The following is a 21,871-nucleotide window of genomic DNA, read 5'->3' as shown; positions in this document are numbered from 1 at the left end:
CTTTTTCCACTTTGCAACATCTGTTCTTCATATGAAAGAATATTTGCATGAAAATTCAGCATGTGATGACAAAATTTTAATTATTTACCTAAGGATAGCTCTTTTTGTTCTATTCTAAATATTTTTTTTAAATCAGGGGTTGAGTACATATCCAATACAATCTCCACAAGTAAGATGGACCTTTCCCTAGGGAAATAGATGGAGGCTACTTATGCTATGAAAGCCATTATTTCTGCATTGGCATGACAAAGGTCTTAAATTAAGTAGTTTCAATCAGTGTCATTAATGAAGGATAGAAAATAATCTTCCTTTTTTATTGCTTATGTTTTTCCTCTGTTGCTAACAAGTTTTACATTTCTGTTTTGTCTTCTAGTGAAAAATTGTGTTGCAGATGATCAGCTTTTGAAGTAGTCCTGCTATTCATGTGACTATCAAATGGGATGAAATGCATTTATCAGAAGGCATTCATTTTATTGTATTTCTTATCAGAATCCTTACAATCAAATAAAAAGACCTCTAGTTGTAGTGAGCACTTGTGTAGCTCCACTGCAGAACTTTTCATAATAATTATCAGTCTTTTTGCTAGCAAAAGGCTCTCATATTGACAAAATAATCCTTTCTTTGTCGAATAATAATAGATGACTGTAACGACAGCAATATAAAAATACCAAATACATTTAAGTACATTCCAAATTTAATTTTCACTCTAGAATGGATCATTGACATGAAATCTGTGTTCCCCAACTGCTGTAATTACACTGCTCACCTACATAAATCTGTAAGTGCTGCACTTGAAATATACCACCATGTTGTCAAACTTTTCTTCTCAGTCTCCAGAAAGTGACTACTTTAGACAGTTCTACATCTAATACAATTTACTACTTGGACCAACTATTTCAGAAACATCAGCACATTATTTGTATGAATGGCACTATCAACCATACTTTTTCAGACAGGGAATATAAAGCATATAGGTATGAGGAGCATGAGTTATTAAAACAATTTTTGCCATCACGAAACAAGATGGCAAATAAGGTATTCCTTATTTTCAGAGGAAAATTAGAGATGTAAATTATACCCTAAGTAAGGCATCTTAAGTTCTGACCATATACATATGGAATATTGCACAAAGGACTGCAAATCTCAAACATTGTATGAAAGAAACAGCACATGGCAACATTACTTTAAGAGACACTTGTTCATTCTTTCTCTCTTATATTCCAATACTCCAAAAAGCTACAACTAACTGGTATACATGTAAGAGACTCCTCAAGGAAGCATCATGGTCAGCCTGGATTGAGTAAGTTCTGGAAGGCCAGGAATGTTTTCTCCTAGAGTTTAACAAATGATAGAGGCTCAGAGTCCTTTTAAGGCTGGAAAACTTGAGGAGGACTCCACCTTTCAGAATGACATGAAATTACAAGAACCTAATCAGATAGAAGAGGAAATAAATTTTGACTGCTTTCTCTCTGCCTTACCACCACACACATTTTATGAAGGGAAAAAGAATAATCATATCTACAGCTCTCCTTTTCTTCCACTCTCTGATTAGTTGTAGCTCACACAGTCCCAGGAACTTAGTCAAACTTAAAGGATGAAACTGCCAAAAGAAACACAAGCTGATATGTGACTGATGTTAAAAGGGCAGAATGACTAGATGGATTGGTAATGTTGCTTTAGTAAACAGCCTTTAAAACCATCCTTACAGAGAAGCGTTAGGACCATGCTGATATGAGTCAGTTGTATCTTTGGAGCAAAATAAGGCACAAACAAAGCTTGGCCTAAATAACACCCATTCTGGTTTTGCATGATGATGCGATTGAACCACTGAAACATACCCCACCTATTGCTGTGGAAGCTGAAGTAATAACATAAACTTAAGAATGGGCCACTATCTGCTTCTGAGTCTCAGTTTTATGGCTTTCTGCACCAATAAAGTGAGGGTGATAAGAGAACTTTTAGAATCATCTATGGAATGTTTTCACAATATTTCTGTGGAGGATGATAAAGCAGTACTGCTCCGGAGATAAGCTCTGTGAAGCTGACTGAAAAGCCTAGATGTTGGCTCTAGTCCTTCTTTCATGCTTAAGCTGTGCAAATATTTGGAAAACTGTTTTAGCTCTCTTTCTCAGGACTTCTCCTGCATAAATAGAACCCCTACTTCCACAGAAGCAGCCTAACAGTCAGGGTCCTGGCAGACAGGGTTTTCTAAGTGGAGCAAATGAACTCAGCTTGCACTCCATATGCCAGAATGAATTACCTGGACTTGGGCTGTCCTGTGTAACTTTAAAGACACTTCTGGGACCAATGGGAAGAACAGTAAAGTTGACTTCATCGACATAATGAAATGAACACCCGCCTGAATATCTAACCACCTGGATTCATACTACTCACAAATACAACATTTTCTCTTGAATGCAAGACATGACTTTATTTCCAATAGCCTTAGCATTATACTGCTCTAACTCTATATGTAATGCAATAATTAAAGTATTACTGTCCTAAATAAATGGAAATGGCCTCAAGTTGTGCCAAGAGAGGTTTAGATTAAATATTAGGAAAACATTTTTCACAGAAAGGGTTGTCAAGCACTGCAACAGACTGCACAGGGAAGTGGTGGCCATCCCATCCCTGAAAGTGTTCAAAAAATGTGTGAATATGGCACTTGAGGACGTGGTTTAATGGTAAACATGCTGGTGGTGCTAGGTTGAGTTGGACTTGAGGTTCTTAAAGCTCTTTTCCAACCTTAATGATTCTTATGATTCTTTGCATACCTAATTATTCCTACAAGAAAACGTATGGAATGAACCATGGTTTGATTACTGAAGAAATTCCAGGTCTGATAATTACAGACCATTTACAATATTATACATTATGAAGAGCAAACAACCATAAATTACCATTTCCTACTATGAAAACACTTGGCAAATATGAGACAGAAGAGAATTATGAAGAATGGGTTGTTCCCTTATAAAAATCAAAAAGTAAGAGGAATTTCTACAACCCTTATTGGGAAGCTATTCCATAGTCTGTCTCATGGATAGTACCTTATAAACAAAAGCAAACAAACAAACCTCCAGATTAGGTGCTGAAACTTGTAGTTTGATGAAAATTTAAGGACAGGAAATATGAAGAAACCTATTTAATCTCTTAGTAGAACAGGTAGCTCAAAAGTTATGAATACAATGTCTGGTTTTCACTGTCTACTAGTAGATTCAACCTAGAGAGCCTTCATTTCTGCTTCAGCTCTGGGAAGCAAAAAGTATCAGTGTATGTGAATCCATGAAGATATGAAATCCACTCAGACTTGCTTGATAACATTTATGGAAAATGACAGATGATTTTAAAATATTTCTATGTATTTATTTATAAAAATCATCTAATGTTTTAATGAAATTATTTAGATGGCCTGAGTATATACGAGATTGCTCTATAAAATTACAGCACCAAGTTATCACAAAATTAACTGACCACAACAAATATCACAGGCTAACAAACCTGACGACTTCAAAGGGATAAGCAAATTTTAAGTTTAGGATCCACACATGGAAAACATCAGTTTCACATTTGTTATACTGGAATAAGTATATGTAATCATCTCAGCTACAGTTCTCAATCATTTTGTCAGTCCACACATATAACACTTCTCCATACAGTTATCTAGTCTTAGAATTAACAGATTGTTTTTAATATTGGCAATTTGTGGCCTCACATTAGTCTGACAGAGAAGCCTAAATTCGACACAAATCTGGTATAAAAAATAAGACTGTTTTGCGTACCTGTGTTTGGGAATTGGGTACCAACTTGTACATATTCTGGAGTTGTCCATTTACTTTTTTATCTGTTTTGATGGAAAGATAAATAAGTACACAGAATTACTTTCATGTTTTGTCCAAAGCAAAAAAACCCCAAGTGTATTCACCTTTTTCAACAGCCAGGAAAGTGAGGAGGTTAATTACAAGCCTGTACAAAAACACACTATGTAACAATTTTCTTTCCTCCTGTTTCTCCAGAACAATTAATTCACCTGCAAAGCTTTCTCTTCACATCCTGACAGCAAGGAAATGAGATGCATTGTTCTTATCTATAACAGGGGTTAAGAGAGCTGAAGTGGTCTTTGGGACTTATGACTCCTTAGTAAACCAGAGGTGCCTAAGAGGATCTCAATAAAAATAATATAACCACAACACTAATATGTGAGGAAAAAACTTGAAAGAGGAATTTCTGCATCCCATCTGTCAGGCTGGTACAAGAACTGGCTAAAAGCAGCTTGGTTTAAGGTCTCCAAAAGCAAGTCTTACTTTTAAGTATGCTCTTCTGAAAAAAATACACATTTAGCACTGACAACACAGAGGAGACATGCCTCTTCTCTTTAGGTCTGACATAGCTTCATTTATCTCAGTATGATCAATGTAACCCACAGACGTAAACTCCAAAATATTCCTCTTTTTAATCTTAGTTTCTTAGTATTAGAAGCTTCTTGTGATGCAGCTGTTAAATACAGATGAGAAACAGTCCTACTCAGCACGTCTTCTATTCTAGCAAGATGCTTCCAAATTTACCTATATCTTCCACCTTTACACTTTTCTGCTCTCTGCAATGACAAGTGTGCAAACAAGAATCAAGCTATATGTTACCATATTTCTTCACAATTCCATCCAAGACAGAGGAGCAATAGAAAAAAAAAATTCAACTCTAAAGAAATATCAACTGAGAGACATTTAAGTTGCAAAAAATCTTTCAAAGTGCTTGATACTTCTAAAGGACAGAACCTACTATTAGCTTAAAGACAAGGGAAAACTGACAGAAGTTTCACACTGACTTAATGAGAAAATCATCTTAAGATGGTCAGAAATAAGCTACTTTTGTCTCTTTAGAAAAGTTTTGGTTAAATAAAGGCTGAACATTTGCCAGGCCTTTTATGTCTTCTCAAATAATGAATTAAAACCAGATTCTCCTCCCAGTTCAACCCAACAAGCTTAGTATGTAACAAAACCTTGTCCTGTGGATTCAACAATTACAAGAACATGCAAAAGAAATTTCACATTATAGTAGTGTATATGTTCTTCAGTGAGGAAAGAAAATTTACTGTGAAGGATGTTTAGTTTAGGTTGAGATGCTTCTCCTATATGAGAAGTCGCTACAAGACAGGAAATTAAAACAGAAAGGAAGTGGTCATTTGTGCTGATTGGTAAACTCCTGTGCACACAGTCGTTTTACATTTGTAATAAATATACACTCTCTGTTCACTGTCCCCATTTTCTCTATCTACCTACTATACACTAACAGTATGAAGGGCTTGAATCTGAAAAATGCTGAAAACTTTCTGATTAGAAGATACTTTTTCAGTAGACCAGAATGTAGACATGCAGAGTAATCCCAAACTCCCTTGATTTAGTTGCTGCAGAAGCATCTACGGAATACACAAGTCTACATTCAAGGAAAAAGAAATCTCATCTAAATGTGATATGAACTCTTACAAGAAAGTATCTTTCAACCAAAGTCAGTCTGTCTCCATAAACTTACAAGAATGATTCTCCTGGCCTATTAAAAACATAAAATGTCTATAAGAAACAGCATTTAGAAATATAGTATATACAAAAAGAAATATGGTGATGCCAGTAGATGTTTTCATCAGTATTAAACTATAAGCACTATGCACTCTTTGTTCCCTCTTATTTTAAGTGCTCAAATATATTTCAGCACTTGCTCTACAGATGACTCTAAGATGTCTGAAAAGTAGAAAAAGCCCAGCCATTTAGTAAGCCATCTTTAGGGCTGTGAAGCAGAGTTTCTTTCTGCAAGGCAGTATTGTATGGAAAAAGGTTATCAGCATTCCCCACTTGAAGCTCGTGGTATAACAACGGCATTATTCTGGACTGCTAAAACAACTCTATGGACACTGGGCAGGTACTTCAAAATTGCAGATTTCAGCTTTATAATGATAGCCAGAAAAGTTCTTTTTAGGGAGTATGAAGGCTTTTGCAGTGTTACAAGCCACCATACTGCCTCCCTCCCTTATCCTCAAGTATATCAAGCTGTGTAATTCACCTGCAAGTTGAAACTGAGGTCCAAACCAAATTTCAGCCAGAAATATATGAATAAGGCCCTCTAATGAGAATTCTCATTCTTCATATTTTCAGTCAAGCTAAAAGTACTGAGCATAGGAGTTTGCAGCATCTTCCAACCAGCATCACATTCAGAAACACATTTATGTAAATGATTGAGGAAAGTAAATCAAATTGGACAATATCTGTTAAGTCCCCTCTTCCTCTCATTAAAAGGAAGAAGATTCTGGTGGTGCCTGTTTCCTCTGTTGTTATGAACGATTCTTTTAGCAGTATATGTTTTTTCAAGGGTCAACTGGACATCACTTTTCCTACATTGACTTGGGGCTTTGGAGAAAAACCTTAAAATATGACTGACAGAACAGTCAGAGATGTAATACACTGCCTCCATGAAAACTCAGACAAAAGCATACATGACAGTGCATGCTTCAAACACAATTCATATAATTTCTTGCCTGAAAATTACCTTCAAATTCAACTGTCTAGTGGAATCCTAAGGGGTCCATTGTGATGCATGCAAGGAAGGACAGGCCCCATCTAGCTTTTTACCAGTTTCAACATAAATGCAGGTGTAAAAGAAGATGCGAACAAGAATAATAATTTCCATCAGCTCAAATTCATTGATGGAAGAAATGAAATTGATTAGCTATATGATGTTTTATGGATTAGTTGATCATCATGTTATTCAAGGCCTAAGGAAAAATCTTAGAATCCAGTCAGAAATATAAATATGCATACTCAACACTTTATCTGAACTAATTACTGTTAAGAGTCCTACCAACCTGCAGCAGATTCTCTATTTGCAATGAAAAAAAACACCTTTCAGAAGAGTAGGTGACAGTTTTTCAAACGCAAAATATTTCTAGTTTCACCAGTTACTAAAAGAATTGTTAGGGCCATAAGGGATAGCATTTGAAAAATGTAAACCTGATCAGTAGCTTACTCTAAGTAATACCACAATAGGAGAAAATGTACTGTCCGAGTAGCTATTTGATTAATTATTGTCAGATACTTACTTGAGAGAACTGTCTTGTGATTGAAAGTCTTGCTCCAAATACTATCCTCTACATTGTCTTTAACTCCAAATTCATAAATTGTGTTTGGCTTCAAATTGTCAACCACTGTTTCTGTAACTGGGCAGAGCTGAAAAACCCATTTCTTGTCTTTACCTTTTTCTCTGTAGCGAACTGTATAGAACCTGCTCGGGAAAAAAAAATAAAGAAAAGATAAGAAAAATCTACACAAAGATACTCACTACAACCATTTTCATGAGAAATTAATAAAATAACTGCTACCCATCATTGTAGCAGTATTCTTCTTGTTCTTTCTGGCCCTTTATGGTCATCAAATATCAGAGAAACCAGCATATATTCCACAAATATGAACTCCATCATACAGACCCTGGAGTATTAGGAGTATTATACAAAGAGCAAAAGAACAGTCTCCTTTTTCACCAACAACCCTGTTTGTGAGGTTCTAACCACAAACCACAAGCTCATTTTGCAAGTGGTTCCTGTGATTCTGACATATGCCAGAATTAGTCTGTTGAATCATGAGTCTACTAAGAAGGAAGCCTCAGCTGATTTCTCAATGTCTTCTACAACCATCCAGTGAAAGGTGTTCCCCTCAAAAGTAGTCCAAAAATATTCTCAAGGGAATACCAGTAATAGTTGATGTCTGTATCATACATTCCTCTTTGAGTGATCCCATTATGTATTGCCCACACTTGAAACAAGAAAATAAACTAAGACATTTCTTTCAGCAGTTTAAATCAATAACGTGATGAATGCTAACATATTGTGAATTCAAAAAGCATTTCTACAGAAATTGCCCAATTCTGTCAAGCAGCACCACCCTGAGAAAGTATGACTGCAGCGCTAGGCAGTATAAAACACAGCAATGTACATGGTGAGAGCTTTGGCACAAGAATTCCCCTGCCTACTCTAGTCTCATTTTCAGTACACATGCTGACTCACTGCCAGAATGGAGCGGAGCTTTCTTTTTGTGTAAAAACTAATCTCAGAGAGATCTAGCAACTTTTAAATCTGAGTGTTACTGAAGATTCTTACACATAACATAAATAACACAAGTCTGTTTGTCCATATCCAGCTCACATTTACACCAGCTGAAAGAAGGATGAATTCCATCCAATTGTATTTCACAACACTCAAATAGATAAACTGAAGGCTTGAAAATTAAGGTTGTGAGATTTATTTCGGGTATTATATAGACAAATATATGGAAGCAAAGGAAGGGACCTTAAAAAAAATAAAAAGGCCAAGGAAGTAATTTAGTCAACTGAAAGGGTATCAAAGGTCCAGACTAAACTCACTTAATAGACCAAATATAATACAATCTACGCATAAAGCTGCTTTTGTGAAAGTTACAGAAGAACACTTTCAGATTAGAGTATATTTGAAAGATGACTGTTGAGTACATGGAAATTCCTACTTCATTATTAAAACAGAGCCTCAGACAAGGCAAGTGTCAGCCATAGAGAATAATTCCATACACAGTGATTCACTTAGTTTACATATTTTATCTTGCAACTGTCAAATATGTTCTCTTGGCACCTAAAATATAGGTGCTCCTGTTTCAGTTGCTACAATTCAGCTCATTCAGGTACTTCACCAGGTTACAAAATCAATATTTATAATTGATCACATAATTTTCTTCATTAGCTGTACTATTTTGTGTTCAAAACAAGCCACAGTCTAACCTAAAACTTGCAAAGGAAAAAGAGGAAAGAAAAGAAAAAAAAGACAATAAAAGACTAGTGAATATCCTTTCTTAACAATTCCTGGGCTACTGAGTAATAATCTGCCTTCTTACTTCTGTGGGCTGTGATGTGCTCTAATTTCATATGTCAAACAATAGATCTATCAGATGAACTGACAAAGAATATGTTTAAAAAAGAAATTATTGGCAACATTAAAATAAGGAAAATATCTGCTCCTTTATCTTCTAAACCATTCATATGTAGTCACACAGACATTAACACACAGGAAAAGCTGACTTGAACTCCCTGTCACTATCTTTCAAAGGATGCAACAGTGATAAAAACTCAAATCTTCAACACAAATGCATCTTGCTGAACCTCATACAGTCTTTTGGTGAGGGATTTGGAAAAAGTATAGATAGATCTGTGATCAAAATATGAATCACAAGTGGGAATAGCCATCTTCTTCCCAGCTTGCCTGAAAGTGGAATTTTCATATTTTTCCATCTTCATCCTCACCTTTTCCTATCAGTTTTAGTTCAATGGGATAGAAATAAAGTGGTTGCATGTGATGAAAAGAAAAAAGTATGCTGATTCAGTTCAGTTATTGAACAGTCTAAATGAATATCTGCATCAAAAATAAGGAAGAAAAAAGACACCTAAAAATTTGTTCATAATTATTAGGCTTTAGTGACTGTTCCTACTAGCTACCACTGAGGAAAATGTTCTGTGTCTCCAGACCTGTAAATTCCTTCACCCTAACATGAATTAAAATACCAAGAACACAACAAAAAACATCTTTCACTAAAATTCAAGACTATTAAGAAATCCGAAGATTTTCATTGCTGGGCCAAACTATGCCATTAGAAAGAGAAACACATAGCATAGAAGAAATGTGGTCTCAACTCCAAGACTTCCAAGCCTGTAAAAACTTCACCAAGGGTATAATAATTTCAGTGGAAACTTGCCATACTGAACACTAAAAACACTGACTGCGATGACAGAATTTCCTCAATCGTTCCAATAAAAGGCAAAGAAAATGAAGTTCCATTTAACAATTTGTAAGTCACAATCATTTGACTATTAAAAATATCCAAATTGTAAACAACATGCACTTTTAGGGAAATGCAATCATTTGTTTATAGAGTCCAAATCCAGAAATGCCAAGTTTTGTCATCAAAGAGCAACAATTCATTGTTAAACCAGAACAACAAACTGCCAAATAAAATGCAATTTCAGTGCCTGCCTGAGAATGCCGTGCTGATCACATTTTGTTCTAAAGCCTGCCTGAGAATGCCGTGCTGATCACGGTTTGTTGTAATTTTAATTTATCCTTTTTTAAAGCCTTCATTTCATAAAAAATACAGTATCAAAAATCAACACATATAATTGAAGACATGAGAAAGCAGTTAAGATCCAGTCACCACTCACATATATCTATCCCCTTGTGACAGTGACGTACATGCACAAAATGTGTGCAGCTGGCCTGCTGTGGGTATCAGAAGCTGCAAAACCTTCTTCTGGCTGCAAATATTCATCAAAAGGTCTCCACAGATTCCCCCTCAAAATTATAGGAGGCAGGCTGAAACGGAGTGTAGCCACATTCACATAGAAGGGAAAGGTACACTACATGCTGGTAAAAATATGAAAAACCAATTGCATTCTGCAGGGGCCTAATAGCTATTATCAAAGAAATACTCTTTGGAACAGTCCTAGGAATGCTATTGACAGCTGTGAATATTAGGTTGATGTTTCAGCTAGGAGGTGGCACACTTCGTTACACTTGGTGAGAATTTGTTTTTATCTACGTTCTCAGCAGGTACAAAGACCTAAGAACATATAACTTAATATTTCATTTTGATTCTATATTTGTTTTTGTGGAAGATATGAAAAGGGTACATTGTATCAGAACACTGTTTACTGAATAGCTCTCGTATTTCTATTTGCAACAAAGACGAATCAAAAGACTGCAGGGTTCACTTCATTTCTTTTCCAGCTAGCACTCTATAAAACATTAAAGCTCTTTCATTAAGATCCATAAGATTCAATACACCTTTCTCTCCCCCTACAAGCAATGCTTCACTCCTTAGAAGGTACCTCCAAGCAAACCATCATGGGGACTGTACAGAAATTTTACCTCCTCCCTTTTTACTAGTCAATCCAAAGGACAATAAGCACAACTTAAATCAAAAGGTGTCATGAGCCAGTGAGGAGTACTGTTTCAGTCGGAATGGCAGCAATAATGACAGAAAAATCCTCCCCAAAACAAACTCAAAACAAGCAGTCAAACCCAGAAAGAAATAAAGAGTCTATATTTGCCAAAACATCCTCTCCCTGTATGCATCTGTGCAACAGGATGCTATGTTTAATGTCTGTCTGTTCCTGAAACTCTGCCTACATTAACAAGCTTTATGTTTTACAACATTCTGACTTCCCTTGCCTTCACCTATGATGCACACAAAAAGTGAAATAATGGCAGAAATAAAGCAGGAGAGACAAATTTCATCATTTAAAGGAAGCCACAAGAGTACGATGTTAGTCCATAGGCCAAATATATCTATGTGCTATAACTGCAAAGCCAACATAGAAGACTCTCAGCCTGACACAAAAGGATGTTTCTCTTCTGTGTTCAGTTTACATAGTTTAATTTTTAAAACTCTACAATGCAAGGCAGTGCTCAGCTTAGAGACAGCCTTTTCACTACAAAGAAAACAAAATACTATGACCACTTTAAAGAAGCAGCACACAGGGCTTAAGCAAATCTCATTCGCTGCTAAAAAAATAAAATTCTAGGATGGATAGGCAAAACATTAAGTTTTCATCTATCAGTATGAATTACACTGCCTTACTAAGAATTCCAGTGCTATTTTTCCAATTTTAACCAAATTTCTGTACAGCCAGATTCCCAGAAGATACTTGTACAGTCAAATATTCAGGCACAAACAATTAGATACTGGAAATCGTATAAGGCAGATGGTTTTACAAGATTTCCAGGCTAGGTCAGTTTGTATAAATATCATGGGTTTATTTGGAACCAGATCCCAACCAAAACTCCAAACAGTTTAATCATGACTATTTTAGTCACACATAACACTAAACAAACAATTAAGCCTTGGAGATATAAGAACATTCCAGCTTTGTGATATCGTGTCACCAGAGACAAAAGATTCTAAAACTCATTTCATTCTTGTGCATAGGATTGTAATCAGACTTTTAAAAATAAGACTATTGACATATACATATATTTATTTGTTTATAGTTAGACTTCACTAGAAGCATAACATCGATTTAATGTTAGAAAGTCATAAAAGATATAGTTTGAACTATGATTTTTCAGATACTGTTTCACAAATTGGTATCTGAAGTTGATTATATTCTTTCCTTTTTTATTGCCAAGTTTACTTTAAAGTAACAGACACTGACATATACAAAACGATGGAAAGAATTAGATCAATAATGACTACCAGTGAAGTTTGCAAAGCACTTTCTAATTTAGTTTTCATTTTTACATGATCACTAACATTCATGTATTTTAGGCAATTTTTTTAATAGAATGACTGAAAGGAAGAGTGATAGGCTCTGAAGGATGGAGAGGCTGAACAGCAACAAATCATACCATGTTTAAAGAAGCTATTAGCATATAATCCCTCAGTAGTTACTCAAAAGCATCTGAAACTCAGGAAGAGTATTTGCTGCTGTATGTTTTCCTTAAGGAATTCTGCTAAGTTTAAAATACACTTTATATGACACTCACAACACAAAGTATGATTAAGCTAGAAGCTAAATAGTGACAGATGTTTGCAGACAGGCACAGAAGGAGATAGGCACATATCTTTCTGTACTTAGGGTTTTTACCCTACTTCTATGTACTGTACAACATAAAGACTAAGTATGGATTCCCTTGCTATTTTTCTTAACTTTTTTTTCTTTTTAAAGCATCAGATACAAACTAAGTAAAACACAATATCTGTGCTTCTTGTAAATATGGCATTAGGACATTTAGAGCATGGGAAAACAAATTTAAACAAAGTCAATGTGAATTTGTCAAAGTTTTAAACTTAAAAAAACATACATTCAGGTTTTACATTTCTATTTTGTATGTATCTGAAAGCACATTTGGTTTTCCATACAATCCACTCAATAGGACACTATATTTTACTGTATCTACAAACACTGTTTTTACATGGAAAATAATGATCCTTCCCCTAGCCTTCCCTCCTAAACAACTGAAAGTCAAACTCCACCTGTTTCAAACCCCAGCTTCATTTGGGATTTTCAGTTGTTCTAATCAAAGCAAATGCAGATGAAAATGTAAAAAATAATAAAAAATAGATCTATAAAGTAGTCTCTCTTTTTCAGACCTAAATGAACAGTAAACATAGCCCCAGTATATTTATTATGACAGCTCTGTCCACTAATGTTTGTTTGAACATAGAAAGGCAGAGACGAAACAAGTTTCTCTATTCTCTTGGAAATATGGAAAGGTTTTGGTTTTCATTCTAGTGCTAAGGCTCTGACCAGAGAGATTAGCCACTTCAAGAAGGCTTCAAAATTTGACCTTTCAAAGAACTTTCATCCACAAAAATGGCACTGGGTACCTTCACTTCAACAATGAATAAGCATTTGAGAACTTTCATCCACAAAAATGGCACTGAGTACCTTCACTTCGGGTTATCTTGAAGGAAATACGTAGCACTCTATCAGTTTATGCCCTTAATATCTAGAGAGTTAAGCAACCAAAGAATGGTTTGATGAAAAATGTCACATGAACCTTTTCTTCTTTGGAGTTTCTTAAAAAGCAATTTGTAGATACAGAAGACCACTATGTGCCCTCAAGAAGCAAGCAATAATTTCACTGAAGCAGTAAAAGATACCAATGCTCTTTTAGAATATGTCACTTCTTGTTCAAAACTCATTTGCTCACAAAACCAGATATTCTAAGGAATATCCCACTGAGGTCAGACTTGCACTAGAGAAAATCTTGGCCAGCAGATCTGTGCTGTTCCATGTGGTTTTCATCTTCTGAGTCAGTAACACATTCAAATAGCTTACATTATGCAACATTTGTACAAAAGCCTAACATCCACTCGGAGATGGTAAAATCTGAGGCCGAGAACAGTGACTCCATTTCAGGTCATGCAGAGTTACAAATCTAAAAATTGGTGAGATATTTACTGACAGAACTGAGTTAAGAGGTCATAACTGCCACATACTGCCCATGTCAAAGATTAGAGGTTAGTGACTAATGGCAACCCTGAGGATAATTAACAGTACATTGCAACATGTCACAGTAAGGAGAACATGCCAGCTGAAAAAGGATCAAGTGAGGTAGACTGCCCCTACAACAGATAGAAATATTGATGAATCCATTATCTGCTCTTTAAGTCTTGTACTTTTAACATAATGCTAACTTGCTAAGAATGGGCTACTTTCTAATGGTCACATGGAAAACTGTTCTCATCATTTATATAAATCACAAGCAATTTTGTCCAGTAAATGTAAACAAAATAAGCACACCACTTAAGTGACTTTTTTTCTCCATTAACTTTATTGCTATGCTTGATTGCAAAATAGAAATCTGCTTATAAGTATATACCCTGACTTGGATATAATAATTTGTAACTTGATTTAAGTGTTCTTAAACTAGCTACTCGTGAATGTCAGCATATCTTTACAGCTGAAATACAGGGTTAAATTCAAATGAACAATGCAACTCTTCTAGGCAAGTCATTTTATGGAGGCAAAAGGGAAATACATTGACAGTACTTTAGTACAGCCTGACAATATTTAACTAAAATGGAGGGCACATTAAAAGTAATTCCTAAGAGGAATCAGCTAACTGAACTAAATAACACTTAACTAAATACCAGCATACTATTACTTGACACAAAGACATGGTAAAAGCAAGTCTCTTAGACTAGAGTACGAGACATATAGAATATATTCTAAACAGTAAGACACCAGCAGCACACTGCACTAAGTGGAAAACATTCCAGACTATGTTAATCAGTCTGTTCAAACTTTGAGTCAATGAATGTCCAACAAGAAAATTCAGCTACTGAGGAGCAAACCCAAAGCTGATGAAGGCATTGAGATGAATACCACATGCCTTGAATTTCCAGGTGGATTACTACAGGATATAGGCTTCTTCTAAAGCATTCTTTCTTCCTACTGCACAATGGGTTCTGTAACTTTGGCGCTGACACAGCACACAGGGAAGGCAAAAATGGTGCTAAAATCACTATATGCACAGAACAAATAATACAATTCAAGGTAGAGCCAAGGCTGTTGTTTTAAGAGCAAAGGATCTCATGTGAAATAGCAAGATTTGCACTTCAGCATGTAGACATCTGACTCAATTTGCATTCAAGACAAGACTTGCAAAGCACTGATATAAGCAAATGAGAAAACTTACTTCACATTCAGAAATACTGTTTCCAACATTTCAATTTCCACTGTAAAATTTATTTTTGCCACAGCATACAGCTACAATGAATAAAATCATGATAATAATCAAAAATGTTTTTCTGTTATGTTACCTGTCACTAGCACAGTTACTTGTTGATGTCCAGTCATGTTGAGGGTTGACTAGGATGCCCCAAGAGAGAAATACAGAGGTTGGGGTGAGAGTGCCAACTACCAGCTGCAGAGGCTTTTGTGTCTTGGTCCGACCTACATAAGAAACATATAAAGTTAGTTTCTCTCTCCTGCATTATGTAAGGGAAAGTTTTTGCAGTTGTATAAAATAGTAAATGAAGATCTACTTATCTTCTAAGCTTGAAGGGAAAGGTACAACAGTTCTCTTTTTTTTCACAGTCACAATTTCTAATGTATAATTTACAAAAAGGGCAGAGACAGTGTCTGTGATTTCTTTTTTCCAGCCTAACGTTCCAGTTAAACCTAGTTTTTGAAAATGAACTATCGGTGGGTTTGATATAATTAGTGGTTTTAGTATAAGAATAAGCTATACGTAGATTAAATTCAAAGCTCTAGCTGTCTCAGACCATACCACAGAAGGTATGACACAGAGTTCAGGACATTAGGAAGTCTCTCTTTGGGTTTGACAGAAATAATAACTTCTTGTCAGGTTTCATTGTAACAGTGCAAATATGTCCATAAATAATTAATACATCTTTCTTCACTGAGAGTAAAACAAAGCCTACAAAAGTTCTTTTGCTCTTAACTATAGGCAGATCTGAGTCAGTGTCTCTATCTGGGGGTGTCTTCTCTTTTAACTACCTACTATATTGAAAATGTTCAGCTTTTGCATGATACTTAATTTTAGCTTTGCTCTGAATGAAGGAGCAAAACTCCCATATGGAGAACAAACCTTATTTAAAGAATGTTTCAAAGCTAATAGGTGGAAATGAACAAATGATCAAGAACAATTATTTTGAATCTGCAGTTTGTGGACTGCTAAGAGCCCAAGGAGAAACTCTGGTGTCTGAAAGATGATCAATTAAAGGAAATAGATATCTTATTTACATCACATTACACACTTCAAAAATCTAAAAATGTCTGAAAGATGATCAATTAAAGGAAACAGATATCTTATTTACATCACATTACATACTTCAAAAATCTAAAAGATCTGTACCTCTTCAAAATGTACAGGTGACCACAAATTCATCTAAAGTTTATAAACCATTGATCTAAGGGGTTTATTTATCACTGTTGTGAAACAGACCTGATTAACTTCCTTCTCATGCCTTTTGAACTCTATTAATCTCTTCACTTAACAAGCCTCAGTCTGGTTTGTACTTTCACCCAATGCTAACAAGCCTCAGTCTGGTTTGTACTTTTAACCCATGAACATGTGTACATTTAGAAATATTAATCATGTGGGCTTTTACTTTATATTGATGATGAATATGTTGCTACAAACCCCCACAAACAAGCAGAATCACACTCTATGCTTAAGAACAAGCATGACATACTTCCAGAATCACACTCTATGCTTAAGAACAAATATGACACACTTTGATATGCTGTGGAATATATGGTACTTCTATAAGGGCAAATAATTTTCTTGTAGTCTGCACCTGCTTCTACAACCTTTCTCCAGTTTTTAAGAAAAAAGTTCAAACAAACAGCTTGGTCATTCACCAAACTATCTGGCAAATCTGCTGCCTATAGCAAAATCTCCTTCTGGATCTGTTTTTGAGGAAACATGGAAAAGATGTGAGTTTTAAGGAAAAGACACAATACATTCTCATATATCTTGAAATAAACTGATTTTTGGGAGAACCTACATAGAATTTTGAATTTTATTGTGCCATTAGCAATGATTTGTACACTGTAAAAAGAGGAATTACTTTTATTACTACCTATGTTTTGTGATATGAATGTAAACCATAAAATTCCTTGGTATTAACACCAGTTTGAATTACAGTGTCTTTTCTAGAAATGCAACCAGTCTTCATTTGTAAATTTTAAATTGCCATAACTCAGACTTTACTAAATTTCTGTCCAGTTTAACTCTTGTCGCTACAAAAAGACTTGCCACGTATCTAGTTAGCATTAAACCTATAACTGTTCTTACACCTTTACTGGACTGCAGAAGCAATTTTCTTCATCTTGCTACAGAAATCAATTTCTGTAGACTGTAGATGCAAAAATTAATCATGTACAAATAATGCATTGGGTATTTTGGGTATTGGGGTTTTAGATCTATATATAGCATCTGAAAGGTAAACCACTTTCCAAAATTCTTTCTAGACATACTCTTTTATGTATAGCAAGAAGAAATTAATCCCAAGCAGCTACCAGGAACTAGAAAAAAAAAATCATATAAAGGTCATAGAATCATAGAATGGTTTGGGTTAGAAAGGAATTTTAAAGTTCACCTAGTCCAACCCCCCTGTAATGAGAAGGGACATTTTCAACTGGGTCAGGTTTCTCAGACCCCAGTCCAACCTGACCTTGAATGCTCCCAGGATAGGGCATCAGCTTACTTTTTGCAACAGTGATTCTGAGAGAAGTCTCCATGTTAAAGTAAGGGATTAAGAACCAACAATATTAATGACTGGTTTAAGGTCACAGAGAAAGACTTTGAAAGAGACAAAAGTTAAATTTGGATTTATACTCTGCTATGTTTAGTTTCAGCTAGAAATATCCGTCTTTCCTCAAATCCTTGCATCAGCAAACTTAGTAGTAGTACTGATATACAGAGAGACAGACACACACACACTCACTACCATTTTTCAATGAGAAACAAGGAACTTTGACATGCCTATGGATGAAGGAATCCATACTGGTAGTTTTGGAAAGAGTAACTTCAATACACTACAACACAGCATTTCCAAACTTTTCTTTTTCTTGCATGCACTTGTGACCTCTTTAAACATCAGAAATTAGTATTCTCGAGTTCAATTGTCATTTTAAGACCTTTACAAGAAAAATCTTTAGGTACTTCTTCATGCTTTGAACACCATGTGTGTGACTAATTATCATCTAGGAACTACTGTTTGACACTCTACCTTCCCATGCATAGAATTTGTGCATCCCAGTCAGACATCTACAAGTACAAATATATTCTCAACCCAGTAAAAGATTCTGTCTTCATTCAAATACATTAAGAAAGAGATGCAGTAATGTTAAAATACCTGAACAAGATTTCTTATTATTTGAAACACGTGCTGGTCTTACTGAAACCAAATACCGTGGCTCTGCATCTGGAAATGAAGAAACAAACAATTAATATAGATGTGCCATTTATTTTAAGAAGGTATTAATGTACAATTTATAAGAAAAAGTCAAATATTCAGTGAATGCTTGACACATTCACATTCAGTGAATGCTTGACATATCCAGTCGTTGCAAACTTTAGGCATGTTTTCTTTAAGATATATTGAATTTAGAATATTTTGATGCTTTGATTAAAACAAAGTTGAGATGGTGATTTCAGTCTGGGGAATTCCTCTTCAGAAAAAAGATTTTCCCTTACTCTTAAAATCAGATGTCAGAGATTTCTTCCCTTAAGTATTTCAAGCCAAGCTCTATTCTCACCAAACTGCAACATGAAAGAAGTCATCATAGGAGCTTCCAGTGAGATACTCATGGGCAGAATTTGGCTCACCATATGCTGATCACTATCATTTTCACTACAGTTTTTTATAAAAAAGGATTCCTCAATGTAAAAATATCATTCTAGTTTAGACATATTATCTAAATCTGTCTCTACAGATGAGACTGAATTTCCTGCATATTAGAGTGTAACAGGCAGCTTGAATAGTACCAATTAAACAGAACCACTAAGAAATCATTAAATTTTTCCTTACACCCACATTTCTGTAGCAAGAGAGAAAGGAATGTAATGAAAAAATCAAAAGCTTGCTGTGTTATAGAAAAGACTATGTCAGTGTTGGGAAAAACTTCACTGATTCTGTACATTTAAATCACTGGAAATCCAAACTATGGGTGTACTTTGTTTAATTATTTTCTTAAATGGGTTTGATCTGCACCCAGTAACTAAGATGAGCATTGAAAATAGCTGCTTAAAGCAGTGTGGAAAAAAGAATTAGTTGAAAAATAAAAGAATTATTTAATAAAAGAGAATCCCTGAGGTGTGAATACATCTCCATTTACAAAAATATGGTTTTAACTATTTAGGGTTGTACACAGTTCTGGGATTTGCATAACCATCTTGACTTTTTTTGTATTGAGACCTAGGACTGAAAATAAGTGACACTTTAAAATAATTTGACTTCCCTGTACTTTAATCCCAGATTTCTGCTGTGCAGTTATGTCCACCTGTGAGACTTGTGAAACTCTTGCAAAGTATTCAACAAAGTTAATTTCAAGAATCACCTTGAAACCTTGTGAATTACAAAGTCAGTCTTCAAAACATAGAAAAACCTCTGTTTTCATCAGCAAATATCCAAAGATTGTGAAAGAAAGTTATCCAAATGGTTAAAAACAATTTTTCTCAGCTCCATAACTGGAACATTCAATTCTGACTGAAATCTGAAATGATATGTGTAGCAGTATAGAAATAGATTAACTTCTAAACCAAATGTGGTAATAAACAAAGACTAAATATCTACCTGCACATCTCAAAGCCACTAAACCTGACATTTTTCATGAATCATTAGTTCTAACAGGTGTCTGTTCTGTAACAAAGTGCTCTCTGCAGAAATATTTTGTGTTATGTGCTGTTCATTAAGCTTTTCTTTTGGTGGATTGAAAAAATATTGCCTTAATAAAGAATACAACACATCCCCACTCTGCAGAGAATTTATGACTCTTCTGACTGTAATACAATGTATAAAAGAAGTACTTAGGTAGACAGGCTAAGACCAGATGTTGAGAGAGCACTGTTAGAGAACAGGCAGGTTTTAAAAAGACCACCTGTCTGGTTTAGAACCACTAGATTTAAGATACTGTTCTGATCATTATAACTGAAATCAGAATTTGAAATTATTAAAGGAGTAAATTCAATCCCTGGGATACAACAATAAATTTCTGCTCTGAACTTAACTAAAACACTCATCTTAATCTAGAAATATGATTCTATGATTCCTGAGCAGAACTACCCATGGTACTACATGGGTGTTTAGACTATAGCAACTATTTCAGTTAAATCAAATCAAATCAAAATTTGAATATTTAACTAAAATTCATTGGTTTGATGCACAGTATCAAAGCATTATGTACGGACTGGAGAACATGTGCCTCGAGAGGGTTTTTATTCTGGCCAGATATTCATTCTATATCCAAGGTATCTGAAATCAAGAAATGCAGACAGCTTGTTTAATATCATATAATGAGCCCTGATTCAGGTTTAGAAATGGGAGTTCTTTCTTAGTCTTGCACTGCAATTTAACATTTCTTTCAATAATTTCAGAAGACCACAGAGTTTTCAGACTGATTCAGTCCTCTTTCTGAGAAATATATGTATCAGTCATCATCACAATATGCAAACTATCCTATGCTGATATGACTCAATTAATTTTCAGGGCCTTAAAACATTTCCTCGCACATGTATTAAACTTCATCAAGTTGTGAGAATGGTTTCATGATAATCTGTGTTCTTTTATGATGCCTACATATGCATAATCCACTTTACAAATTCATGTCTATAAGAAGGTGGAATCTTGGGGAGAGGTGAATAACACAGAAAAAGAAAGTGCTGTGAAATACCGAGACCAAAATAAAACAGTACACAGAAAAAGAAAGTGCTGTGAAATACTGAGACCGAAATAAAACAGTGATTTAGCTTGTGCTAGCTCATCTAAATGCTTAAGAGAGAAATTGCTGAAATAAGAGGTAGCCAAAAAAATAAGGGGTTCTGACTGTATGCCATTATGATTCACAGAATGTATCAACTATTTACACTGAAACATATTTGACAGAAGAAGTGCATTTCTAAAATAAAAAAAAAGTAAAAGGAAATCACATCACAAAGTGTAGACAATCCTGTTTACAACTATTTCTTATTTTCCTTGAACTGTATTTAGCAAGAGAAGGATAGTTCTATAATTAAGATTAATGTGTAATATTTGAACACATATCTGCATGAATCCAGCATCTGCCTCCAGAAATGATTTCATTATTCATCAGTACATACAGAGACATATATGATAGAGATATAAGATATAGAGCTGTCATCTTGTAAGGATCCAGAACCTCATAAATGGAGGATCCTTACAGAACAATGTAAATTTTAACAAGTTCAGTTTAAAATACATTTGCACATTTGCTATGAGAGTGACTCCTTGATGACCAATACATTCTTGGAGGGCTTCTACTATAAGACTAACTTAATAAATCCACTTGTTTTAACCTGTTACTGACAATCCTCCTTTATTAAGACTAGGATGACAAATATTTCTGGCTAAGAGCTCCTTTCATATTAGAACTAAAGTCCAAACAGCGACCACCTTCAATTCTTTAGCCACAAAGTACTATAGGAAAATGCCCAGATGTACCAGAAAAGTGCTAGTCAACAAATACATGTTTCATTCTTACGGGTGTAATTCCCTGAACAAGGGCTGTTTTGACCACTCAGTTGAGAGGCACATGGCAGTGAACATCAGTGAAATTGCTCTTTCAAGTTTAAATGCCTAAAGCAGAATAAAGCAAT

General features: G+C 35.0%; 1 protein-coding gene across 1 annotated transcript in view; it reads right to left on the bottom strand.

Annotated features, from left to right (window-relative positions):
- The window catches only part of ABI3BP (ABI family, member 3 (NESH) binding protein), a gene marked incomplete at its 3' end in the record, with an annotated part of 108,201 nt that overhangs the window by 77,751 nt on the left and 8,579 nt on the right, over positions 1-21,871 (bottom strand). Inside the window, exons 3-6 of the mRNA XM_009085208.1 lie at positions 18,393-18,461; positions 15,327-15,459; positions 7,085-7,266; positions 3,768-3,841 (exon numbers count right to left, since the gene is read on the bottom strand). Coding sequence (XP_009083456.1) covers positions 3,768-3,841; positions 7,085-7,266; positions 15,327-15,459; positions 18,393-18,461 — 458 coding nt within the window. The remainder of the gene's footprint in view (positions 1-3,767; positions 3,842-7,084; positions 7,267-15,326; positions 15,460-18,392; positions 18,462-21,871) is intronic.

The sequence above is a fragment of the Acanthisitta chloris genome, unplaced genomic scaffold, assembly GCF_000695815.1.
Source record: "Acanthisitta chloris isolate BGI_N310 unplaced genomic scaffold, ASM69581v1 scaffold1222, whole genome shotgun sequence".
NCBI classification, from domain to species: Eukaryota; Metazoa; Chordata; class Aves; order Passeriformes; family Acanthisittidae; genus Acanthisitta; species Acanthisitta chloris.
Note: the sequence above shows the minus strand (reverse complement) of the source record. Positions and strands in the feature narration are given on the sequence as shown.